Raw genomic sequence first — 24,414 nt, forward strand, 5'->3', positions numbered from 1 at the left:
TAAGATGACCATAAGTAGTAAGATGAGCCTGTGACAAACTTTGCTCAGACAACAGATGGATTATGCAATGTTCTCCAGAAGGTCTTGGTGAAAAGTCTAGCATTTGTAACATTTAAATGGAGACTAGGAAATACACATACATTTTATAAATAAGCTTATGAAATGTGGAAAGACTAAATTGGATAATCTCTTAATGTTTGTATCTTTCATGCTGTGACTTTCTGAACAGGTCCAAATATATTAGCAATATAATTTTGTTATTATAGGTTCAGAAGTATCATGTTACCTTTGTTTCTAACATCACGTAAAGTTCATGTACAAGATCAAGTATTATTATATGTTATGGAGACATGGCAGCTGGTTAGAAAAATAATCTTAAATAAGCACGTGGAGTACGAGCATATAAAGAAAACCCATTTTCAAGTAAACCTAATTTTTGAAGCAATTTGTCAACCATGACAGCACAGTTTTATGCAGATATTAAATCCTGATTTTAAGTGCTAGGCATTTAAACTTTCCTACTTAGGTTAAGAGTTATAATCTGATATTTTTAAACCTCATTTCATATTTTATTTCCATTTTGAGTTTTTTCCTCTTTCCTTTTTCATGTCCAGAAACCACTAAGCCATTTAAGTACTGTGGAATGCTTACAATTCTCCACGTCCCATGGAGATAGATTATTTTCAATGGAACTATTGCTTTCTCTGTAAAATTAATCAAGGGACGAAGCTTTAAGGACATGGATGCATTTCTTTTCCATCCACAGTGAACTCAGTTCTGGAAACAAATCAAATACTAACCACAGCACCTCTAGTTCCTCTGGCACCTTTAGGACCACTTTCCCCAATTTGTCCAGGAGCACCTCTGCTTCCAATTTCTCCTGTGGGGCCTATTTGTCCTTTATCACCCTGTGGATATCATTAATAAAAGAAAAAGCAAGAAAAAAACAAATTTACATTTAGATTAATTAACTATATAATATACCTGAATGACTCAAGATGATATTCTGTAAGTAAAATTCTATAAATAGTAACTGTGCTGGCAATTATAACATACCATCACCGAATAGGTTATTTTAAAAATATAATTAAAAGAAATTTTAGAAAATGAAGTTAAAAGAATTTTGGCCAAACAAGAAAGGAGATCTGGTATTCATGATGATTTACAAATAACTAAGTTTTCTATTTTGAAATTTATGCATGTGTATATATATATATGTACGCATGCATGCATTCATATATTTACTGTAATCATGGGAAAACAAGAAGCCTGTCTCTACAGAGAACTTCAATTCCACAAAGCTCTGTTTCATGCAAAAGGCTCTAGTGCACAGTTCTGTATATTCAAGATGATCACTCACTGGTTTGAAGTTTGCCTTTAAAAATCTGTAACAGTTATACATCATCTCACATACTTCCGAAAACTAGTTACCTTCTGTTTTCCTTTTGGCTGACCGATCATTCTCTAGTACCAAAACATAACTGCTTTTAAATAACATTAAATTATATAATTCATTTTCTGTGCATGGGAACCAACCTCTTCTATTATTGATATTCAAGTAAACACAAAGAAACACTTAACTGCGATCACAGTCAATCAGAAAATTTTTAGCATTCATTATAATTTATAGGCTTTCTCAAGGATGCAGATTATTGTAAGGACTTCTATTGTCCCACTTATAATGTTGATTTTAGGCATAAAATTATGTGTGATAAAAAGAGACTTCAATATTTATGAGCAAGAATGGCAACTAAAATTTATTTCATTCATTTTTCTTTATTTATTATCTCTTATACTACTCCCAAATTATGAGAAAGATGAAGTAAGTGTATATTAGCAGAAATGATAGAACTGGACTTTGGAAACTAGAATATGCTGTGATTTGAGGTTAAATATAGTAAATATATTCAGAACAATTGGAGGTTAATGGGAAAATAATTTCTGTTTCACCAATACTCAGATGAATTATTGATCCCATATAAAAATAAATTTTTAAGTATGATGTGCTAAAATTTTAAAAATGTATCACTTTTTAAGGAAAATATAACAGAAGCAAATAAAACATTCTTAATTTCTTAGTTAATATGTAGAAAAATAAAATCAGTCATTAACTTTTTCAATTAAGAAAAACATAATAACAAACCCATAAATAATTCTAGTCATATTCCTTTCTCTTAAACATTTTACTAAAGTTGCTACTAAATAGAGCAAATGGTATAGTATTTTCATTTTCTCTCTTTTCCACCCTATAGCCTACTAAAGAATTTTTGGCAAATAGGAGAAGGAAAGGCAAAGATCTTTTTGGAAACCATAAAGTGGAAAATTTGCCTTCAAATAATTAAGGTGATAAGTATATCTAAGAGAAATTAAATATTAATTTATACAAATGTCCTCTTTTAAGCCAGGTATATCTTTATTACTTTATATATAGTGCAAACAAAAAGATCACTGCATTCTATGGAGCGCTGGGCACATCAGAAAAAAGAAAAACAACAAAAAAAGTTGTAAAAAAATTTACCTTTTTTCCTGGACGACCTCTTTCTCCCGAAATTCCCATGATTCCTTCAGGTCCCTGAATATTCAAGATAAAAAATAAATAAATTGTTAAAGAAAGTCCTAGATAGAATGTTTAAAAAGTTATATCACAAAATCACTGAATTGAATACTAAGTGAAAATAAGAGCTACTTTTCTACAATATACTATGTTTGTGTGATTATTTAAAAAGAGGTCATGATGATTTAGAAGCACAGCTGTTAATAATAAGTAAAATTCACATACACAGACTGGCTGAGATAGACAAAATTGAACAGTTCTTTATTATAGGAAGAAAATTACTTGGTTTCAGTATACCCATCTTAATTAGTAAGAATATAATTAAAGTAGATTCAAACATATCCATTTCAGCACTTCTATGAGCTGCTGTGCATTCAACATCTTGTTGAATGTATAGGATTACAAAATATATCTAATCATAGTGAGGGAGAATCTCAAAATCACATTGGAGTAGAGAATTAAAGAAATATTCTTTGATAGGTCAAGGAAAAAAGGAGGAAAATACATGGAGAAAAAAGAGGTAGTCATATTGAACTGCTTAAAACAATATTTTCATTTTAATCTAGTTTAGATACAAATAGAAACAATATACACTTTTTTTTTAAAGTAAAATGTGACTAAAATATTTTAGATGCCATGTGAATTTGCAGGTCAATAATGGTCAGGTTTAAATGGGATTTGCAGTAAGCCAGGTTGCAAGTTCTAAAATGGCTAATAATTAATCACGGCATTCCTTGCATCATTTGGAAATGAAAATGGAAATCTCAAAGGTGTGTCCCAAAGCTTGACAAACTCCAAAAATGAGGCAGACAAGAAATAAATTGTGGTTTACCACTGTGCTATGTAGGCTCTTGATAAATATTTGTTGAACGAATAAACAGATACCTAAGGAAATGACTCATAACCTATGCTCTTGAGCAAATGCTCTTCTAGCCCCAGAAAGTTGCTAAATTTAGAGGTCACAGTAGTTAAGTTCTATTGCTGTAATTCTAGCTGCATCCAGAGGTTGAAATGATAGTTGCAGTAACCTGACACTTTTTTGTGGCTAATATGAATTTAAAAAGAGGCTGATTGACTGTCACAGAGGTTAAAGATGTGAGATTTTAAAAGTCAGATTGCTCCAGTTTCATATTCTGGCTCTGCCAGCTAACAGCTGTATGACCATAGGTAGATTATATAACTTTTAAAGTCCTCAGTTTCCTGTTATATAATAGGGTTAAAATACTACTTCTTTATAGGGCTATTAAAGTTAAATGAGATAATACATGTAAAGCTTAGAAAGGACTAGATTTTATACTGAAGAGCCCAATAGTGAATCTCAGATCATTTTGCTCAGTAAACTTGCACTTATTTGGAGAACTTATTATGTGTGAAAAAAGAGGTGTCTATATTCTGCATTGAATTTTCTTTTGCCATTATTATTGGAAAAGTCTTCCAGGTTCTATGCACAGTTTTTCCTCTCCAAAGACAGATTGTTTTTCCTTTTTGGGGGGTGGGGTGAGGGTGGGAGTGTGAACTTCCATTAATATTAGGCTGGTTTATTATTCTGCTTGCTCTAAAACACTCATGTAATATTTTGCTCCAAAATGTTGACTATTAAAAGTTAATATGACTGCAACCATTTGTGTATTTAGAGATTCACAGAGAAGACTGGAAAAACAGCAACATCTTCTACAATGTGCATGTTTTAATAGGCTTCCTCAATAATTACAGAAATAAGAATGTCTTTATATAAATGTCACACTGACGAAATAGTTGGCTTGATGTTCAGCCTACTCATAAAATAGAGGAAGGAGTTGTGATTTCCTACTGATTATTTTAAACTTTGTGGGAGTAGCTATATGGTCTCAGAAGTAACACTTTACATCTATTTTTTAACAGTTTTATTGAGATATAATTCATGTACCACATTATGAATCTATTTAAAGTATATAATTCAATGGTTTTTAGTACAATTACAGAATTCTACAACCATCCACACAATATTAGAATATTTTGATCACCACTAAAAGAGACACTTCCCATTTCTTCCCAACTCCCCCACACTTCCACCATCCCCAGCCCTAGGCAAGCACTGATCTACTTTCTGTCTCTGTAGATTTGCCTATCTGAGACATTTCATATAATATGTGGTCTCTTATCACTGGCTTTCCTGAGCAGGCATAATGTTTTCAAAGTTTATCAATGTTGTAACATATATCAGTATATCATTCCTTTTCAATGCCAAATATAGTCCATTTGCACAAACACACTGCGTTTATTAATAAACATTATTAATTCATCAGCCGATGACCATTTGGGTTGTTTCCACTTTCGGGCTACCATAAATAGTGCCTCTATGAACATTCACGTACAAGCTTTTATATGAATCCTGTTTTTAAATTCTCTTGGGTATACATCTAGGAGTAGAATTGCTGGGTCATATCATCGATGTTTAACATTTTGAGAAACTGCCAAATTGATGAGCAAAGTAGCTGCGCCATTTTATATCCCATCAGCAATGTATAAAGGTTCCAATTTCTTTACAATTTCATCAACACTTGTTATTTACTTATATTTGAAATAACCACCCTAGTGCATGTGATATGGTATCTCATTGTGGTTTTTATTTGCATTTTCCTAATCGTGAAGGATGTTTAGCATTTTTTCATGTGCTTATTGGACAACTGTTTATCTTCTTTGGAGAAATATCTTTAAATTGCTCATTTCTAAACTGGGTTATTTACCTTTTTATTATTGAGTTATAAAAGTTTTTTTATATATTCTAGATACAAGTACCTTTATATATATGATCTGCAAATATTTTCTCCCATTCTATGGATGTCCTTTTGCTGTCTTGATGGTGTTCTGTGAAACATAAGACTATTGATTTTAATGAAGTACCATTTATCTAATTTTTATTTTGTCACATATTTTTGGTGTTAACTAAGAAAACATAACCCAAGGTCATGAAGATTTATTCCTAATTTTTCTTCTAAGACATTTATAGTTTTAGTTCGTACATTTAGGTTTAATACCCATTTTGAGTTAATTTTTGTGTGTAGTAAAGGAAAGGTCAAACATTCTTTTGCATGTGAGTATGGAGTTGTTGAAGTACTGTATGCTTTCAACAAAGACCATTCTTTCTATGTTAAATTGTCTTGGTATATAATATGTTTTTGTAATTCAAATTTATTTTGTTCTGTTTACTTCCCAGAATTTATTTTATCCCTTGAGATGGCCAATATCGCTAGCTATTATTAAAGTTTGGAAGTTATAGAGTGATTCCCTTTAAAAACTATGTTCTTCTGCTTGAAATCTTATCATGGCTTCTCACTATACTTTGAATAAAACTCGAACTTCTTGGCGTGGTTTCAAAGGTCCTTCATGATCTACTTCTTATCTATTTCTTCAAGCTCATCTCAAACAACTTTTTACTATTTACTGTGATGCAGCTGCAATAACTTCTCTTTAGTTTTACAAAAATACCTAGATTATTCTCACCTTCACATCTTGGTTCTTGCTTGTCCATAAACCTTGAAGGATCTCCCCAAGTTTTCTGCATGACTGGTTCCTTTTCATTCTTTAGGTCTCAACTTAATCCTCACATATCCAGAGAAGCCTTCTCTTATTGCCTTAGGGGAAAAAGGCTTCTCTAACTTGAACTAGTTGGCTTCCTTTTCCTTGACTAATTATTCTTTTTCATCACCCTATTTATTTCCATCATGCATTTATCACAACCTGCAATGATCCTGTCTATTGTTAATTTCCTCCACAATATGATAAAATCTGAAACTGGGATTTCACTAATCTTGTTCCCCTTGTTATTTCCAATGCTTATCAGGGTTCTTAGTTCATATAAGGTACTTGTAAACTTTGTTGAATGAGTGAATAAACAAATACATTTAATAGAGTCACAGTCTATAAGAGTAATTAAAAATTGGAAATATCTGGGCTAATGCTTTTTTAAAGCTATAGAACCTTTTTTTCTAAAGAAAGCCAGTAGAGAAGATAATATGTTACTTATTTGTTCATGGGTCTTTTAGGACTCAAGCAGGAATAGAAGAAGCAGGAGCCTATACAGCATCCTCCCTGACATATTTCCTTGGGATGTTCTGCATAGCTCCAACCCCTTTATTACATGTAATGTGTAAACTAAGAAACCAAAGAATGACTCACCCAGCAATGTACAGCTCTTTAGTGGTAGAGCAAGGGTTTGAACAACTCTTGTATAGTGGTCATTGCAGGGTTCTTTCTATTTCTGAGTTGCTTTAAGGCACAACTGTTCAGAACAAACAAACCTAAGACCGAAGTCATATAAGAATGTTTCAGAAGATAAAGATTTAGGTTATCCTTTACTCCTTAATGTCACTGACCTCATATTTCCAACTGATTTTCAGGGTTTTTGAGGAAGCCGTTTCAGAAACAAGAGTCATGTATACCTTTTCATTCTTTTCTAACTACTGACATTCCTCTCATCTTTCTGACTTTACTCTTAAGGTTCTTAAAAGGCTTCTTAGAAACAGTACTTTATTTTGCTTCATTTTCTCTTAAAATAGTCACCTCTACTTAATTTCATACCACCCTAAACATATAGGAAAAATCACACTTCAATAAATTTAACCAAGTTTTTTCCTAAAAGAATAAAACAAGACAATTTCATTTTATACATTCAATTTTGGAGTCCATAGTCACATCTATTTAGATCTTCGATACCACAGTGATAGATTTTTTTTTTTTTTTTTTAAGAAATGGATGACAGACCATTCGTCAGGCAGATGTTTCTTCTCAGATGCTTCCAAACTCTTTTCTCACACACAGTTATGCATTTAGGCAACTTAGCATTTTAGCGCAGAATTCAAGCACAAAATAGACAATTTTTTCTTCTAGTCGAAGAAGTCTACGTCTTGGATTTGAGAATTTGTTATTGATGGTACTCTGCCTTATTTTTCAACCCAGATCTCATTTCTCAATCTTCTAGAAAGAAGAGTATCTCTTTACTTTAAAAAAGTTCAATTACTTTTTCTCACTTTCTTATTTAATTTTTAAGAATTTAAAGTAGCATCTTTGTGACACCGCCTAAGGCAGAATTTTTAAAAGTGCAAAAATAAATCCAACAGCAGTCTGTCTGATTAAGCAATAGTTCCTTGGATCATAAAATTCTTTTGAAAAAATATGCCATGGTATTTTTACAGAGTTTATGAGCTGAAAGGCATTTAAAATTCCAAAGAGAACAACAAAAAGAATAAAAAAGAAATGCACATGTGTCGTTACTAAAAAAGGCACCAAAGATGTGTACAAGGCAGGATTGCTCCTGGGAAAAATTATAAAGCAGATGAAATCTGTGTTTATCATTTTTCCATGCCTTGTGCTGAGCCCCTTTTTCATTAATCATCAGCTGTCATGCTGCATCATCTCTATCTGGAATTTCTGGCTATATTATACCATGGCATGGTTAGGCCTTTCTGTTTCTTAGTTGTGTTTCCCGCCCTACCAACTTCTAGGTTTCTGCTAAAAAAAACTGGGTTAGTTGATTGAAAAAAAAAAATCCATGATAAAGTACTACTTGTTAATGAACTTTGTGTAGAGAAACAAATTTGATAAAAATTCTCAGGAGGATAACTACACTTCCTCGGCACTTGTTACTTGCCTTCTCTGTGTGTCCAGGCCTGATGAATCCTCTAAAAAAGATAAAAACTATCAAGAACCCTATAAAGGCAAAATATAAGCCCAAGGCTGGTTACCTCATGGAAAGTATGACTTAAAAACACAGAAGTCAGAAAATAAAGGAACTAGAGCCAGCTATGCCATCTGCTATATTACCAAGTATAATAAGCTTGTTAGTTTTCTTGGAGTCTGTGTTTTGTCAGTTGTAAAATGGGGAATAATAAAGCATTTATGGGTTATTGGAAGGATTCTATGACAGCATATAAGTGAAATTGGATTGCTCAGTGTCTGAACCAGTGGTGTTTAAGATACTTTTTGGGGGGGGGGGGTGGGCAGTGACTCCATAATGCTTTGTATTTGCTGTAGTGAAACATCCATCATAGTTTTCTAGCACTAGGAGGGGAAGACAGGAAAAATGAGCACTTTATAACTTCTGTAAAACTGGGAGGAAAAAGACTCAATATGCCAATGCTCAAATCCAGGTGACCCTTCTGTTTCATTCTCAATTTTCAAATGTCGCTTTGAAATATGCTAATATAATTACCTATTATTTTGATTAAGAGGTGATATAGCATCATTTTAATTATTGTCGAAAGAATTATAATCATGGGTAATTGATATAAATGGTGAGATGGACAGTTTGTGCTTCATTTATGGTATTTGTTATATTCTTCCAGATAGTTTCCTCTTAAATTCTTGGAAATCTAATTGAGATAACTGGAGCAAGGACTATCATTGATAGGACATACAATGATCTGGATGTCAGAAGCTGAAGAAGAGAAACACATAGTAAAATGTGAAGACTCCAAATTTTGTACATGACTACTTTGTTTCCCAATCTGCTTGCGTGATTGGTTTACTCATGATCACCTCTCTTCAGTCTTTACTACGTAGAAATCTGGGCCACAAAAGTACTGGACTCTGTGGTTTATAGGAAGGAGTAAAGACAGAGCTTCTACTTTTGAAGAACTATGATCTTTCTGGGGGAAGAGACCTACAGGCTTTAAAGTTAACTTACAGTCTCTAAAAGGCTGAATAAGACTGCCAGGGTACAGAGCCAAGAGAAATCATTTTTTGGTAGAGTCACAAGTGATGACTCCCAAAGTATGAAAATATCTTCAAAAACAAGAATATTTACAGAAATAAATAAAGAAAATCTTGAGGTGAATCCATGTTTAAAGATATGAGATAAGGAAGAGGGAAGAGTAAAGTAAAACAGTAAAATGACCAGTAAGAACTTATCTGGAAGAATGCAATGAATATCATAAATGAAGCATTTAAGCAAGAGAGAAGCTGTTCTCATTATTTATTTACATCTTCCATGTCCCCTTAGATGAGAGAATTTATTCAATGTAACAGAATCTCCTTTGAGGTAATGTTACAAGTTAAGATTAGATTTTGATAAATTATGCTTGTAAGAATTTTTATTTCATCTTGGATCTAGGATGTTACTCTATAGGAATAATGTCAGTTTGATGAAAAAAAATTAGAAATAGTCAATCAAATCAAATTTAAGAAACCACAAAATATTCTCCTTCGAGGACTTTATGACAGAAGTTCCATAGCTGAGGTGACATCATCAGGATAGTGACACAAGTCATTCCTGACTTTAGGCCCTCCCCTGCTTGGAAGAAGGTGAAGTAGCAATTATCCAGATACAAGACACCACTGTGAAAATCTCAGAACCTGAGGGTGAGTCTGAAGCATCCCCTGAAGCACAGAGACTAAGAAGGACCACATTAGAGAGTAAGAGGACAGGTTTCACTTCGATTGCATTGTTCTTTCCCCAGGCTGGCAGAGCACTACACTGAGTAGGACTCCTTGGCCTATCATTTGTCCAGTGGAAAAAGAGAACCCAAAACGGACAATCAGCTCTCCCAGCACTGTGAATGCCTCCAGGGTGGCCCATTTAGGTCTCACTTCATGAGGATCACTAGGGGAAATCTGGAGACTTAACCACTGAGGATCAGTTAGAGCCAGAGAAGAGGGCTGGGGTTCACAATAACTAGCACTCAGATCTTGGTAGACAGCATTCCTGTTTGCAGCTTCTCCCGAGCAAAGATCCTAGCCAGTGAGTCTTCCTATCTGTAGAGCTGAGCTAGTAGTCCTGTCTGGTCAGGGAGCTTGTCTGGCAGTTCTGTATGATTTTGGACTCCAGCCAAAGGACCATAGCTGCTGTGGAGTCTGTTATACAGCCCTGCCTGGGCAGGGAAGCAAATTTGCCACCATACCCAATATCTAAGCATAGAATCCTGTCCTGCTTGACCAGGATGCTGGGCTAGAGAATCTGGGCAGCTGTGGAGTCAAAACTAGAGCCCTACTCTGTCAGGGAGCCAAGCTGATAGTCTTGACTAACTGTTAAAGCATAGCCTCTGACCCCTCAAAACCAGGGAACCTGAAGAGTGACCCTGGGCAGTTGGAGCCCAGCCTATGGTACTACCCGAGCTGCAGAGCCCAGCCAACAGTCCTACCCAACGACAGAGTTTAGCCTACTATCTTGTCTAATTGCTAAACACAGGGAGCCCAGCCAGTGATCCTGTCCAAATGCAGAGCATAGCCTGTGGCTCCACCCAACAAAGGAGCCCAGACAGTGACCCCACCTAACCATTGTGCACAGTTTCCAGCCCCAATCAACTGTGATATATAGCTGGAGGCCACACATGACTAGAGAACATGGCAAGCAGCCTCATCCAACATAGGAGCACAGCCAGTGGCCTAACTGATCATGAAACTCAGCCTGAAACTCGGCCCAAGCTTGTGCTGAGCTTGAAATTCTGTCCAACTGTGAAGCTATGCTTGTGGCTCCACCTGAACATGGAGTCCAGCCAGTGGCATCATTTACTTAGGGAGCACGGCCTGAGGCCCTGCCCAATTACAGAGTCCAATCAGTGATACTGCTTTTCCAGGAAATGTAGCTTGAGACCTCACCCTACCAGAGACAACAGTAGAGACCAGCTAGGGATCCCGCCTGACCACACAGTGCAACTAACATTCTGCCCTAACCAGAGTGCCTATTCAGTGTCCCCACTAGAATGTGGAGCCCAGTCAGGAGGCCAACTTAAATTCAGAGATCAGTCAACCTCACCTCTTCCTCAGAACATGAGTAGGGACCTCAACCAACTGGAGACCCCAGCAGTAAACTGTACCTGCCCACAAATGCTACCAGCAGACCCATCCAATATCCCAAGCTAAGCAGACTGGTGAGGCTCTCTCTCTGCCAAAACAAATCTGTAATGTTTGGAAGAGGAGACTGCTTATTCAAATGCTCAAATACCAATGTAAAGATACAAAGATTATAAGAAATCAGGTAAATGTAACAATACCAAAAGAATGAAATAGTCCTTGATTAGTCCTAAGCTAATAACTGACACTGAAGAAATGGAAATCTATGAATTGTCTGACAAAGAATTCAGAATAATGCTCTTAAAGAAGTTAGGTGAACTATAAGACACACAGAAAACTAAATGAAATTAGGAAAGCTTCAACGATGGACTTAAACAATCAGAAGAAAAAAATCAGTGAACTAAAAGATAAGTCATTTAAAATTATCCAGAGGAATAAAAATAAAAAGAAAAAAAAAGAGTGTAGAAAGCTTATGATATATAGAGGATAGTACCAAATTAAACTATATGCATTATGGGAATACCAGAAGGAGAAGAAAAAGAGAAAGGAGCAGAAAGTCTATTTAAAGATATAATAGCTGAAATGTTGCAAACTTGGGGAGATAAATAGGCATCTAGATTCTTGAGGTACTAAGGACCTGATATAGGCTGAATTTGAGAAGGGTTACTTTGAGATAATTAAAGTGTCAAAAGTCAAAATAAAAGAAAGAATTTTGAAAGTAGAAACAGAAAATTACTTATCACATACAAGATATCCCCCATAAAACTATATGGAGCGTTCTCAGCAGAAGCTTTGCAGTCCAGGAGACAATGAAATATCTTCAAAATATTGAAAGAAAAAACCCGTTACCCAAGAATACTATACCTCGCAAAGCTGTCCTTCAGGAACAAAGAGTGATAAAGACTCCTTCCCCCCTCCAAAAAGCTAGAGTTTACCACCATTAAACATGTCTCATGAGAAATGCTAAAGAATATTTTTCAAGATGAAATAAAAAGTTATAACTAATGTAAAAGTATATGAATGCATAAAACTGATAAAGATAAATATATATTCATATTCTCTAATACTATAATGGTGATGTACAAATCACAACTCTAGTTTAAAAGTTGAAAAAGAAATGTCTAAAATAACTATAATTACAATAATTTGGTACTGGTTACATAAGATAAAAAGATACGAACTGTAACATTAAATGTGAAATGTGAAAGGGGAAAGAAGTAAAAGTGTAAAGTTTCTGCATGCTATGAAAGTTGTTATCAGCTTGAAATAGGATGTTGTATTTTATGTGAGTCACAAAGAAAAAACACGTAGTAGATATACAAAATTATGATAAAAGAGTCAAGGTATATTGCTACAAAAATTTGCAAAGTCAAAAAGGAAGGTAGCAAGAGAGGAAAGCAAGGAAGAAATGATTTACAAAAGTCAGCAAACAATTAACAAAATGGCAATAGAAATCCCTAACTTGTCAATAATTGATTTAATTGTAAATTAATTCAATTCTCCGATCAAAAGTCCTAGAATGTCTGAATGGATAAAGCAACAAGACCCAACTACACACTGCCTACAAGAGGCTGACTTAAGTTTTACGGATACACAAAGACTGAGAGTAAAGATATGGGGAAAGATATTTTAAGCAAAAGAAAGCAAGAATAGGTACACACATAAGATAAAATATACTTTAAGCTAAAAACAGTCATGAGAGAAAAAGAAAGTCATTATATAATAATGAAGGGGTCAATTAATGAATAATACATACTAATTAGAAATATTTATGAACCAAACTTTGGAGCACCTAAACATATAAAGCAAACACTAACAGAAATAAAAAGAGAAAAAAAGAGCAATGTAATAATAGTTGGTAACTTTAACACTTCTATCTACAATGGCTAGATTATCCAGACAGAGAACCAATAAGGAAACAGTGATTTTGAATACTCCAGACCGAATAAACCTAACAGACAGATACAAAATATTCCACTGAACAGTAGTAGAATACATATTCTTCTCAAGTTCACATAGGACATTTTCAAGGATAGATTATATGTAGGGCCACGATATAAGTTCCAACAAATTCAGAAGGATACATATTTTATCAAATATCTTTTCTGATCACAGTAGTATAAAACTAAAAATCAACAACAGGAGAAAAGCTGGAAAACTCACAAATGTATGGAAATTAAAAAACATTCTCAACCAATAGATCAAAAAAGAAATCAAAGGGAAAGAAAAAAATATCTTGAAACAAAAATGAAACACAACATACCAAAACTTACGAGATGCACTAAAACTGTCCTAAGTAGGAAGTTCATAGTTATAAATGCCTGTATCCAAAAAAGGGAAAGATCTCAAATAAATAACCTAACTTTACACCTCAAGGAAGTAGAAAAAGAAGAACTAAGGCCAAAGTTAGCAGAAGGAAGGAAATGATAAAGATTAGGAAAGAAATAGGTAAAATAGAGACTGGAAAAACAATAGAAAAGATTAATAAAACTAAGAGTTGGTTTTTCGAAATGCTAAACAAAAGTGAAAAACCTTTAGCTAGACTTACCAAGAAAAAAAAGGGCACAAAAAAAGAAATGAACAAGGAGACATTATAAATAATAACATAGAAAAACAAATGATCATAGGAGACTACTATATACAGTGATTTTCCAACAAATTGGAAACCCTAAAGAAATGGATAGATTCCTGGATTTTTACTAACTACCAAGACTGAATAATGAAGAAATAGATAATCTGAATAGACAAATAAGGAATAAGGAGATTTAATCAGTAATGAGAAACCTCTCAACAAAGAAAAACCCAGGTTACACTGATTAATTCTACCAAAAATGTAAAGAAGAATTAATGTTAATCTTTCTCACATTCCTTCAAAATTTTGAATAGAAGGGAATGCACCCAAGCTCATTTTATGAGGCCAGTTCTACCCTGATAACAAAACCAGACAAAAACACCACAAGAAAAAAAATCTGCAGGCCAGTACCCCGATAATAGATGCAAAAATCTTCAATAAAATATTAGCGGACCAAATTCAACAATACAGTTGAGTCTTGAAAAATACAGGTTTGAAATGTGTGGGTCCACTTATATGCAGATTTTTAAAAATAAATATAAAGTCAGTCCTCTGTATCCCTGGGTTTTGTATCTAGGTATTCAACCAACCATAAATCAAAACCAGCATTTTCGATCCATGATTGGGAATTCGCAGATTCAGAGGGATGCTTACACATTATTCTATGTGATTTTATATGAGGGATTTGAGGATCCACAGGTATCTGTGGTGGAGAAGAGATTCCTGGAACAAATCCCCTGTGGATATTGAGGGACTATAGTTAAGTTCTGGGGGAGTCAAAAGTTACACATAGATTTTCAACTGTGCAAGAGGTTGGTGGCCTTACCACCAACTAGCTGTACATTAAAAAATTATACTCTATTATCAAGAGGGATTTATTTCAGGGATTCAAATATGATTCAACATCTTAATCAATGTGACATACCACATTCATTGAATTAAAGATAAAAAACATATAATCATCTTAATAGATGCAGAAAAAGCATTTGACAAAATTCAATGACCTTTTACGATAAAAACTCTCAACAAACTGGGTTTAGAAGAAATTAATCTTAACATAATAAAACCAAACATGTCAAACCCACAGCCAACATCATACTCAATAGCAAAAGGTTGAAAGCTTTTCTTTTAAGACTAGGCTCAAGACAAGGATGCCCACTCTCATCACTCCTACCTAACACACTAGATGTCCTAGCCAGAGTAATTAGGCATGAGGAAAAAAAAGGCATCTGAATCAGAAAGGAAAAAAGGAGACAGTAAGTCTGTTTGTAGATCACATGATCTTAATATATAGAAAACCTTAAAGACTCCACCAAGAACTGTTAGAATTAATAAAGGATTTCAGTAAAGCTGTAGACAAAAAAAATCAACTTACAAAACCTCATCACATTTTCACACACTAATAATGAATGATCCGAAGAAGAAAACAATCTCGTTAATGATAGCATCGAAAACAATAAAATACTTAGAAATAAATATAACCAAGGAGGTAAAATATCTCTCCACTGAAAACTATCAGACATTGATAAAAGACATTGAAGATGACATAAAAAAAAATGGAAAGAGATATCATGTTCACAGATAATTAATATTGCTAAAATGTCCAAAGTCATCTATAGATTCAATACAATCCCTATCAAGATTCTAGTAACATTTTTTATAGAAATAGAAAAAAATAATACTAAAAATTGTATGGAACCACAAAAGACCTACAAAAGCCAAAACAATCTTGAGAAAGAAAAACAAAGCTGGAGGTATCACACTTTCTAATTTCAAACTATATCAATACAAAACTATATTAATCAAAACAGTATGGTACTGGCATTAAAGCAGACATATAGACCAATGGAAAAGAACCAAAAGCCTAGAAATAAACTAATGTATATATTGTCAACTAATATTTGAAAAACTATGGTGTATATTTTGTATATATATGGTTTACATATATAATGGAATATTATCTAGCTATATGAAGAAGGAAATTCTGCCATTTGCAACAATATGGATGGACCTTGAAGGTGTGATGCTATGTGAAATAGGTCAGATAGAGAAAGACAAATACTGCATGATCTCACATATAGGTGTTATCTAAAATAATTCAACTCATGGAAACAGAGACTGTACAAATTTATATTTTAAGATAAATAAGTTATGGGGGATCTAATACATAACATAGTGATGACTGTATGCTTGAAGGTAGGTAAGAGAAAAAAAGCTTTGTAATCCCCACTACACACACACAAAAGGTAACTATTTTTGGTGGCAGATATGTTAACTAACCTTATTATGGTAATCATTCAGCGATATATACATATATCAAATCATCACGCTGTATATCTTAAACTTACATATTATGTGTCAATTATATCTCTATAAAGTAGATGGAAAAAAACGAAGTTAAATGGCTTATGTGACACATGGAAAAAGTGTCTTTCCTCCTTGGATGTTAGGTAGGCTGATAATCACTCGCTGGTTTGTCCCTCTTTCAAACTACAGTTCCACACCTCCAATCACTCAGCAGACGTGTAATGGGGGTCAGAGTGTGTGTGTGCGTGCGTGCGTGCGTGTGTGTATGTGTGTGTGTACATACAGAGGTCTGAGTTCACTAAGTATTTGAAAATAAACCAGCAGTACTCACCGGAGGGCCCATTAAACCGGGTCTACCCAAGGGCCCTGCAGTCCCTGGTAAGCCCATCTCTCCTTTTTCTCCATCTTCTCCAGGAAGTCCCCTTCCTCCTGGGTTCCCCTACAGTCCAGTAAAATATTTTAAGAAAGGAAAAGCAATGAAATACCTATACCTCACAATAAGCAGATTTTTCTTTAGCATATATTAATAGTTTTATGTAATACTTTAATGATTTAACAAAAATATCTATACATAATGTTAAAAATATAATTTACCTTTAATCCATCTTTTCCTTGGAGACCTTCTTCTCCAGGAGCTCCTGGTTCACCCTATTTTGTAGCAGAAACAATAAGATTTATTATTTTGCTAAATAATTTTTTTTGCCCTTGGTATCTATAAAAAGTAGCAGGTTTATATACATTTATTCTTACTTCTATTTTATTTATAAGAAATATCAGACTGTATAATAAGCATGATTTAATTTTCCCAGAATAGCTCTGAAGATAAAGAGTCATAGTGTTGTAAATTCAAATATAAGATGGTCCCAGAATATGAATTACTTTTAGATAATAAAAGGTAACATATTCATTTGGCAGCTCTGGAAATTTATATAGCTAGACCTGTGTTTCTGAGTTCAAGGACTATTAAACACTGCATCTCACAAAACTATATAGTACCTTGCTATACTGAATCAATGTGGATTAATACAACTCAATTTAGTTAAATTCAGTGTACCTGATTATTAGAGTTTGTATTTTCTCTTGTACAGAGAAGCAAAAATGGAGGTCCTGGTACATTAAGAAGCTATAGAAATGTTAGAGCCAGCCTTTACAAAGCTAAAGGTAGTACTTGCTCCCTTGCTATCCAAATATTTAAAAGCACATTAATCAGTGTGTTTTCACAGTTGTCCCACCACTGACACTCCCATTACTCTAATCTCACACTTTCTGCTACCCTGCAAAAAAACAAAACAAAAAAACAAAGAACAACAAAAAAATGGAAAATGAAAAAGAAACTGGATGCAAAATATTTCTCCCTACTTTGAATTCTAGTAAAAAAAAAAAAAAAAGGTCAGAAAATTATCTAGGGAACTCTTATCTTGGGGAAAAAAAAATTACCACAGATCAAATTAAAGCCTGTCTACATTAGAATAACTTCTGTAAACTATCTAATTACTGTTTCCAATTATTTCCTTGAATCTTGCTAATTTTGTATGACTAGTGTTCTGTTGCTGTTTTTTTAAAACATAAAGTAGATTTCAATAGTTTGTCTGTTTTGTTAGGTCAGGAAATATCCTGAGAGTTGATCGTATTTGTGAATTTCTTCTTAATGCTAACATTAGTGACAATCACAGTGACTCCTCATATTTGCAAAGGGTTCTGCAGAGAACACCTGATTCTGAGTAAAGGATGTATAAAGGTAGGACTCTCAATGCTATTAAGTTAAAATGTGGACAGAGTTTGGCATGCAGCTTTGAAATTATGGGTTAAAGACAAAAATTCTTCTTTAAGCACTAGAAAGGTTTATTATGCAATTTTTCAAGTCTTCAGGCTCAGTTTTGAGTCTCTGTAACAGGTGGACAGTGCATTGAAATGGTTTCCAGTAGGTACTTACTGAAAACCCCAGTTTCTCAGCAACTACTGTCCATTAGGCACTTACCCGTAACCCTGGTTCCCCAGCAACTCCAACACTGCCTGCAGGTCCAATATCTCCCTGAAGAAACAAAGGGGAAGAGTAAACCCTTTTCTACTAAAACTGCATGTCTAATAATTATGGACGGCATATCATGAGGATAGGGGTTCCAAAAACCACTTCCCATTTCTTTTCTCCAGATTAATTTATTGATACTTGGCCCCATTAGCTTTATCATTTGTATCCCTTCCCTCATATATTATCTCTATCTATCTATCTATATGATATATAACTTTATGTTTTTATATATCATATATGTATATCCGTTATATATGTTATTTGTATATATGTATAGAAATCTGTATACATATATACAGATAATATTTTTCTAACCAATATTTTTTCTCATTTGAGAACACTTTCTATTTTTTATGCTGTACTTCACCTGCTTTCAAGATGATTTTGCCAAAATGTGGCAAACAGAGGGGACTCAATCGTGAAAGTTTGGAGAACTTCCCTTTTACTATTTAGGAAGGTTACCTTTGCACCTGGCTCTCCTTGCAGACCAGATTCTCCTTCAATACCTGAAGGTCCCTAGAAGAGAATGATTTGACACATGGTTTGCACACATTCTTTCACCAGTTACAAAAAAGCAGTCACAACGTCATAAGATGGTGGTAATTTTTAGCTGAAGGGTAAGATATGTGTCCAGGAAAGGCTCTTTGATGTCTGCCCCTTTAAAAACTTAATGGCACAAAACCAGATAATTTCTAGGACTTAATTTTTTTTAATGGTTTAAATGCCAAAACAGCATAACCTAAACTCAAGACTTTTAAGTCCAGTTTCTTTTAATATTTTCCTCTCATTCTTTAATTCTTGGTCAAAGACAAACTACTTTCTATTTCCTCTTCTATTTTTCTATTCTTGTACTCTTATTATTCTATATTTTTTTCCTTCTCATCCATTTCTGTTGAGACCCTCAGAACTCATTTCCTTTAAAAATTTAGTTTTCTGTATTGGTTTTATAAAACATGCCACAAAAGAAGACAAATTTATTCACATTATAAAATTATATCTGTCTATCTATGACATTTATTCTACTCTCTCCTTTTATGGTGGGTCCAATTGGGAAGCTTTTGGTTCCTTTTACCTTGAAAACATACAACTTCTTGCAACCAGTGGTTATTTCTTTTCTTTTCTTTTTTTTTTTTTTGAAAAAAATTCATTTATTTTTATGTAAACATATACAATTATATCTTTATATATCCAATAAGATATATATACACATATATACATGTGTATCAGTCATCTCATCTGAATTTTTTTTCTTTTTTTCCCCTCCCCACTCCCCTCCTGTCCCCTACCCTCTGGTAACCACTAGTCCATTGTCCATGTCCATGAGTCTCTGTTTGTCCAGTGGCTATTTCTAGGCCTGGATCACTACAATTGCTGTTGTACTGTGTTTTTTTATTTTTTATTATTTTTTATTTTGTCTCTTGGAGATATTTATCTTGTTTTTGAGCATGCTTTGCATTTCCCTCCCTGCTCTCCTTGCCCCCTTTTCTCTTCTTTTCTGTCCTTCTCTCTCTCAAAGTGTGTGTAATATATGTGTGTGTGTATGCTATATATGTAACATATACATGTATTTATATAGATGTACAGTTATAAACAAACACATACATATGTAGTCTATAATTCCCATGATTTTGGAATAGAGGGGTGTTGAAAGTATTAATTCACAATACTACCTTGACCAAAAGTTTTCTGTTAGCTTTCTATATTTCAGAGATTCTTCAATAGTTCTGATTCATGAGTGATAAACTTTTTAAAAATTATTACAGATTAAAACATTATTTATGTCATTATGTCAGATGAAAGGAAATCCAGTTTTCCATTTTCACTTAGCTTCTGCAATCATTTTCACTTTGCTTTTTTCAAAACAAAAACTATACACACATGCACACACGTGCACACACACACACACACACACACAAACAGTACAGACTTATAATAAAAAGCCTCAGTCCCATTCCTCAGAGGTAACTGTTTTATAAACTAGGTTTTGTTTTTAGACCTCTTAGCAGTTACTTCTTTAATTCAGAAGGTATACCTTTACTTCTTGATGTATCACCTTGATAAAGTTTAGTTCCATTATACTCTCTGTTTTATCATCACTTCACCAAGTTTTCACAGTTATATTACTTAATTTTTTTCTGTTGGTTACCTTTGTGACTTCTTTACTATTATGAGAGGCAATATAGTATAGTACTTGAGAGAAAAGACTATGAAGTAAGATTGCCTGGGTTACTTCTCTGCCTCAGTAATTATAGAATTTAAAATTCCACTCTAAGATTAAAATTCTGTCTTGACAGAGAATTCCAATTCTTTCAGTACTTCTATATAAAAATTGCTTTTAATATCATAGTCCTCTCCCAGTCCCTAATTTCTCCAAATCTGTCATCTCCTTTTGGCTTCTTTTACTCTTTCTTTTCTTGTGTTAAATCCAATAGCTGATATTCTGACCTTGTCCCTATCTTCTTATAACAATATTGAATTAGCACTTAAATCATTTTTTTCCATTTATATTCCCAGTTGAATATTGCTTGAAAAAGTTACATACTTACGCAAAGTAGCATCATCATTACACATTGAGAGGCACAGTGGCTAAGAGAATCGGTTATGGAAAGAGATTGCCTAAATTTAAATGTAGGCTCTACCACTACTACAAGCAATTGCTCTTGAGTAAGTTACTTAACCATTTCATGTCTTGGTTTCCTCATCTGTAGAATGTGGGTAACAACTGCATCTATCTCATAGAATGCTGTGATAATTCATTAATATGGCAAAGCATATAAATTAGCTAGTCACCCAGAAAATGCTCTATAATTATTCACTATTATTATCCATTATTTTTAATATAATGCAAATTCACAGTCTCCTACTTCAGTTTGACTTTTAATAAGGTATTCACACTCTTTTACTTGTCTTTTGTCATTTCCCTTTTCCATTATCCTTAACCACTATTCTAAATCAGCATATTTTCCTCAACTGATTTTTTTAACCTCTAATCCTTATCACAACATAATTCTTGTCCTCTACTCTGTTAAAAAAAACTTCAAGATATGAGGCATGACTTCTCCCAGCTTTCTTTAGGCTCAGAGGTTACAGATTAGAATAGGTTATCAGCATTACCTCTTGAGTCAAATGTGGATTCAAAGCCAGGTTCTGCTACTTGTTAACCATTTGTTTTGGAAACAGCAGATTATGACCTTAACCTCCTTAACATTCTTCACCAATCTCAGAAAAGGATATTACTTGATCCTGTTGTACAACCTGCAACTCTGAGATCAATATATTACTTCTCTTTTCCCTTTACTTCCCATATCCCACAAATACGCAGGTTCTATAGAATTTATAAACAAACGCTTCTCAAATCCATCCCCTCTTTTCCTTTTCTATGCCTACTACTTTAGTTCAGATTGTCAAGATTCTTTGCCTGGATGAATGCAACAAGCTTTTAGCAGGTCTACATATCTTCACTTTGGCTTTCTAAACTACATCCTCCATGTGACTGAAGGAATTATCCTCCAAATATACAAATCTGACTTTATCACTGCCTTGCTTATACCCTACAATTACTCACAAAATCACAGAACATAAAAACTCAAACTTCTTCACAGAGTACACAAGACTTTTCATAATCTATTTCATCTATAACTTCACTCCTTGCTTTGATTTTAAGCATCAAAGAATCCATATTGTCTCGTTTGCATGTTCCTGCTCAAAATAACCCTTTTCCTGGAATTCCCTTCTCCTTATTCCCTCTTTTCATATGGCTTACTTTACTCATTTCTTAAAACTCATTTCATTTCCTGCCCATCTCCACTGCCCCAAGTCGTCTTCTTCCCTTTACCCAGGTGAAGTGCTCCTAATTGCCTTGTGAATATCTCAATAATTGGGTCTAACACACTGCACCATAATGATCTTTTATATGATTATATTCTGGAATAGATTATAAATTCCTAAAGGAGTCAGGGACCATATCTCAGCCATCCTTTTATTACCAGTAGATACAGAGTGCAGAGCAGAAGTATGGCATCATCATGGAATTAAAAATGGGTCAACAAACCTGGAATACATAGGGGAGGAGAAAAGTTTCATGGGATGTGGTTGAATAGGCCTGGAGAGTTAGACAATGTGGAAAAATTATTTATCATGTTATGAAACTGATATTTTGGTAAAGGCTATGAAAGCCATTGAAAATTTTCAAGGACAGGAACAATATGAAAAAGATAAACTGGCAACAAGTAGCTGAGGAATGATGGGAGTAATGGGAGACGTGGGATAAAAGTGGAAGACTAGAGCACTTGGCAGTAGTGATGAAAAGGAAAGGTTAGAAGTCTAGGATGACTCAGTTTTAGATTCTTGAGTAAAAGAGTTATTTTTCAGTGAGATAGGAATAAAAAGAAAAAGAACAGTGGAAAAGTGATGGGTTAGGTTTAGATATTTTGAATTTCAAATGTTTGTGGGATATCTAGGTACATATTTAAAAGATGACAGGAGATCAATAGCTGGAACTTAAGAGAGAGTCATAAGTTAGAGTTATCCAGCTGAGAGCTGTCAGAATATGACTACTGAGCTGAGGAAGAAGAAAGAGACCTTTTCATAAAGACTGAGAAAGGCTAATCAGAAGGTAAAGAGCAGAATCAAGAGACAGCAGTTTCACAGAAGCCAAGGAAGGAGAGAATTTACGTCTAACTCATTTAGCGCTAAAGTTAACAAACAACGGAATTACAACAACTGTGGTTTATTATTCTAAAATATATCCTGAATAGAATTCACTTTTCAATAGTCTTCTATAAAAGAGATATAACATCTTGGAATGAAGGGTTACCAAGTTAAATTCTCAATAAGTGAAAGGAAAGTTTTATTCACTTTTTGTTCTATTATTGAAATGAGCTATTAAGAGAATTTTATATGCATAAAAAGTTATCCTGCTTATAATGGATTTTAGGCTTCATTTCCTAAATATAAAACAAAATTCTATATAATTATTCTTATAATATATATCTAATATATTAACTATACCTTAGAGGAGTCTTATAAAAATTATTGAGCACTGATGAACTAACAAGAGTGAGCCCTTCAAAATTACCTCAGCACCTATTTCTCCAGGAGGTCCAGCATCACCCTGTGGTCCACGTGGTCCCTATATTAAAATAAAATTTAAAATAATCTGAGAATCAAAGTTTACTCTATTAATATATGCATCTAAATATGGAATTTATAAGATTGTAATATAATACATAATACATTTATAAATGTATTACTTTACTTTGGTATAAAAATTATATCTTTAGTTGATACATCTATGTTTCTCTCGTGAATAATATTAAGTTATGCTTGGAATCAAAAGAAAAGGCAAGAAAAAAGGACAGTACCATTCATTCTGTCATTCTCTAATTTACTCACTCATTCAATAAACATTTATCAAATGCCTAATAAATGTGAAAAATTGTGCTAAGGGCTTTCAAAAGTTATTTAATGGGTATGATAATTATAGATTTATTCAGTATTCCTGGAAACTGAGGAGCACTACATGCATCAGTTTTGCATTATTTAGACTTTTTTTTTTTTTTTTTTTTTTTTTGCAAATGTGATAACAATCAAGATTAGAGGTCAGCAAATGTTTTCCTAAAGGGGCAGATAATAAATATTTCAGGCTTGTGGATCATGTGGTCTCTGTCACGTATGTCTACTTTGCTGTTGTAACAAGAAAACAGCCACACATACATAAATGAATGGTTGTAGCTGTATTTCAATAGAACTTTATTTACAAAAGTAGCAACTGGCCTGAGGGCTATAGTTTGCTCTAGATACATAGTTTTGCCTACATACTTCTAAAAAAATCTAAGATAGTCATGAAAATTTTAAGATAGGTTCTCTTTAGGGCTAAACTAAGTTATATATTTAATTTTCCTTTCACCTCCTTCAGTCTCCACCAGAGTCCACTCCTCTTCTACCAATATTTATTAAATGTTGATTTCTTCAAAGCTCAGTCTTAGGTCCTTTTCTTTTCTCACTCTTTGACTCTCTACTTAGGCCAGTGACTTCAATATTTTTAACATCAGTACATTTCTCTGATTTGAGTTCCATATTTAATTGCTAACTTCTTATTTCTTGAAGGCACTTCAAGTTCAACATAGCTAAACTGATTTTATAATCTTCCATTCTCAAACCTTGCTTTCTGTTAGTATTCCG

The 24,414-nt window shown here is 33.7% G+C and overlaps 1 protein-coding gene across 7 annotated transcripts in view; it reads right to left on the reverse strand.

Annotated features, from left to right (window-relative positions):
- Positions 1-24,414, reverse strand: part of COL24A1 (collagen type XXIV alpha 1 chain) — a 290,158-nt gene that overhangs the window by 73,237 nt on the left and 192,507 nt on the right. For all 7 annotated transcript variants that reach the window (XM_036235919.1, XM_036235902.1, XM_036235897.1 and 4 more), the window contains 7 exons: positions 23,309-23,362; positions 18,694-18,747; positions 18,181-18,234; positions 16,797-16,850; positions 16,534-16,641; positions 2,519-2,572; positions 801-908 (listed from right to left, as the gene is read on the reverse strand). In XM_036235919.1, coding sequence (XP_036091812.1) covers positions 801-908; positions 2,519-2,572; positions 16,534-16,641; positions 16,797-16,850; positions 18,181-18,234; positions 18,694-18,747; positions 23,309-23,362 — 486 coding nt within the window. The remainder of the gene's footprint in view (positions 1-800; positions 909-2,518; positions 2,573-16,533; positions 16,642-16,796; positions 16,851-18,180; positions 18,235-18,693; positions 18,748-23,308; positions 23,363-24,414) is intronic.

Source organism: Rousettus aegyptiacus, unplaced genomic scaffold, assembly GCF_014176215.1.
Source record: "Rousettus aegyptiacus isolate mRouAeg1 unplaced genomic scaffold, mRouAeg1.p scaffold_m13_p_1, whole genome shotgun sequence".
Lineage (NCBI taxonomy): Eukaryota > Metazoa > Chordata > Mammalia > Chiroptera > Pteropodidae > Rousettus > Rousettus aegyptiacus.